General features: G+C 42.3%; 1 protein-coding gene across 3 annotated transcripts in view; it reads right to left on the bottom strand.

Moving 5' to 3' along the window:
- Positions 1–1,455, bottom strand: part of SEC24C (SEC24 homolog C, COPII coat complex component) — an 84,064-nt gene that overhangs the window by 33,791 nt on the left and 48,818 nt on the right. For 2 of the 3 annotated variants that reach the window (XM_019502431.1, XM_019502429.1), the window contains one exon: positions 233–301. The exons of the other annotated variant lie outside the window; for it this stretch is intronic. In XM_019502431.1, the coding sequence (XP_019357976.1) occupies positions 233–301 (69 nt within the window). The remainder of the gene's footprint in view (positions 1–232; positions 302–1,455) is intronic. 3 annotated transcript variants of the gene reach the window in all.

Here is a 1,455-nt window from a genome sequence, read left to right on the forward strand (position 1 = left end):
CTAAAAAGCTACCTGCTTTCTATTGCCCCTTCATTCATGACACAGGATGCAATTTAATGAGCAGTCCCCTTGCGGTATTTAATTCTATTCATTTTGACAAGGCAAGCGGAAAAAGATGGGGGCGGAAGGAGGAAGGATTAACAGCAAAGGGTTAGTGATATGAAGTTTAGGTTGCAGGCATGCACAGGTGGCCACCAACACAAAGATGACATTAGACAGACACTGCACTTACTGGGCTAGGAATTGCATCTGGATCTATTCTGTGCCTGGGTTTCTGCTGAGGTGGCAGCTCATTGAGTTGCTTTTTTTAAAGAATAAAAAAAAAGTAACGGAGTGCCACAAAAAGAAAGAGAATAATAAAACAAGAAGTAAGTGTTACTTCTCTCTGCCCAAATTCTGGCACTGGAGTTAGATATATACATTTGGACAACAGTTCATGCAACAAGAGGAAAAGAATGTTTCCTTCAATACAACAAATTAATCCTAGAATGTCTTGCTGCTGTATTGTTCTTGGGCTCTGAATATTTTGTTGGCAGAGATAGACTATGACTTGCCCTGTTAGACTTTAGGGATTTACACTACAAGAACGTGCTGCAATGAACGAAACTGATAAAAAGTTGCTTGAGATCCAAATTTAATGGACGAGAAGATAAAGTGAGCCAAGCTATTAAAGCTCTCCTAAACTCTTTATGAAAACTAGGTCCTAATACACGTGTAAGGCTAAAATCTAAGCAGATAAAACTATGACTTTTTGATTATCACCAGCATGAGAGTACAAATCTAGACTAAAGCTAGACATAGAATTCAAGTGAACCAACTGTAAGCATTTCCTTGGAAATGTTTCTTAGCATCACTTGCTATTGTGATCTTTTAAAACACCAGCTCAGCAGCATTGGGAACAGTGGGGAAATTGAAGCTAACAGTCTAGTGATATTAATGAGCAGGGATCTGGGTTTTCCATTTCCCATGGAAAAACAGAGTAAACCGTGGATTTTACCTTTTACTAGAGACAAACGTGGACTTCTCATTTATCAGAGAAACCTGCTGATTTTGCCTTTTGCAATGAGCTCCCAGCAGGCTGGCAAAGTTCCAGCCTGCAAGGAGCTGGGAGGGAGTGGAAGGAGGGCTCGGTCCTTGGGCCCGCACTGTTCAATTTCTTCATCAGTGATTTGGACAACGGGGTGAAATGCAACCTGTTTAAATTCGCTGATGATACCAAAATTTGGGGTGAGGTGAGCACGCTAGTAGGGAGGGAAAGACTGCAGCAAGACTTGGATAGGTTACAGGGGTAGGCTAGCAAAAACAGGATGCGCTTCAACACTGACAAGTGCAGGGTGCTACATTTGGGCAGTAGTAACCAGCAGCACACTTACAGAATGGGAAACTCCCTTCTTGAGAGCACGGAGGCAGAAAGGGATCTTGGAGTCATTAGTGACTCCAAGATGAACATGGGCC

The sequence above is a fragment of the Gavialis gangeticus genome, unplaced genomic scaffold (genome assembly GCF_001723915.1).
Source record: "Gavialis gangeticus isolate Ggan-Ray unplaced genomic scaffold, GavGan_comp1, whole genome shotgun sequence".
In the NCBI taxonomy this organism is placed as follows: domain Eukaryota; kingdom Metazoa; phylum Chordata; order Crocodylia; family Gavialidae; genus Gavialis; species Gavialis gangeticus.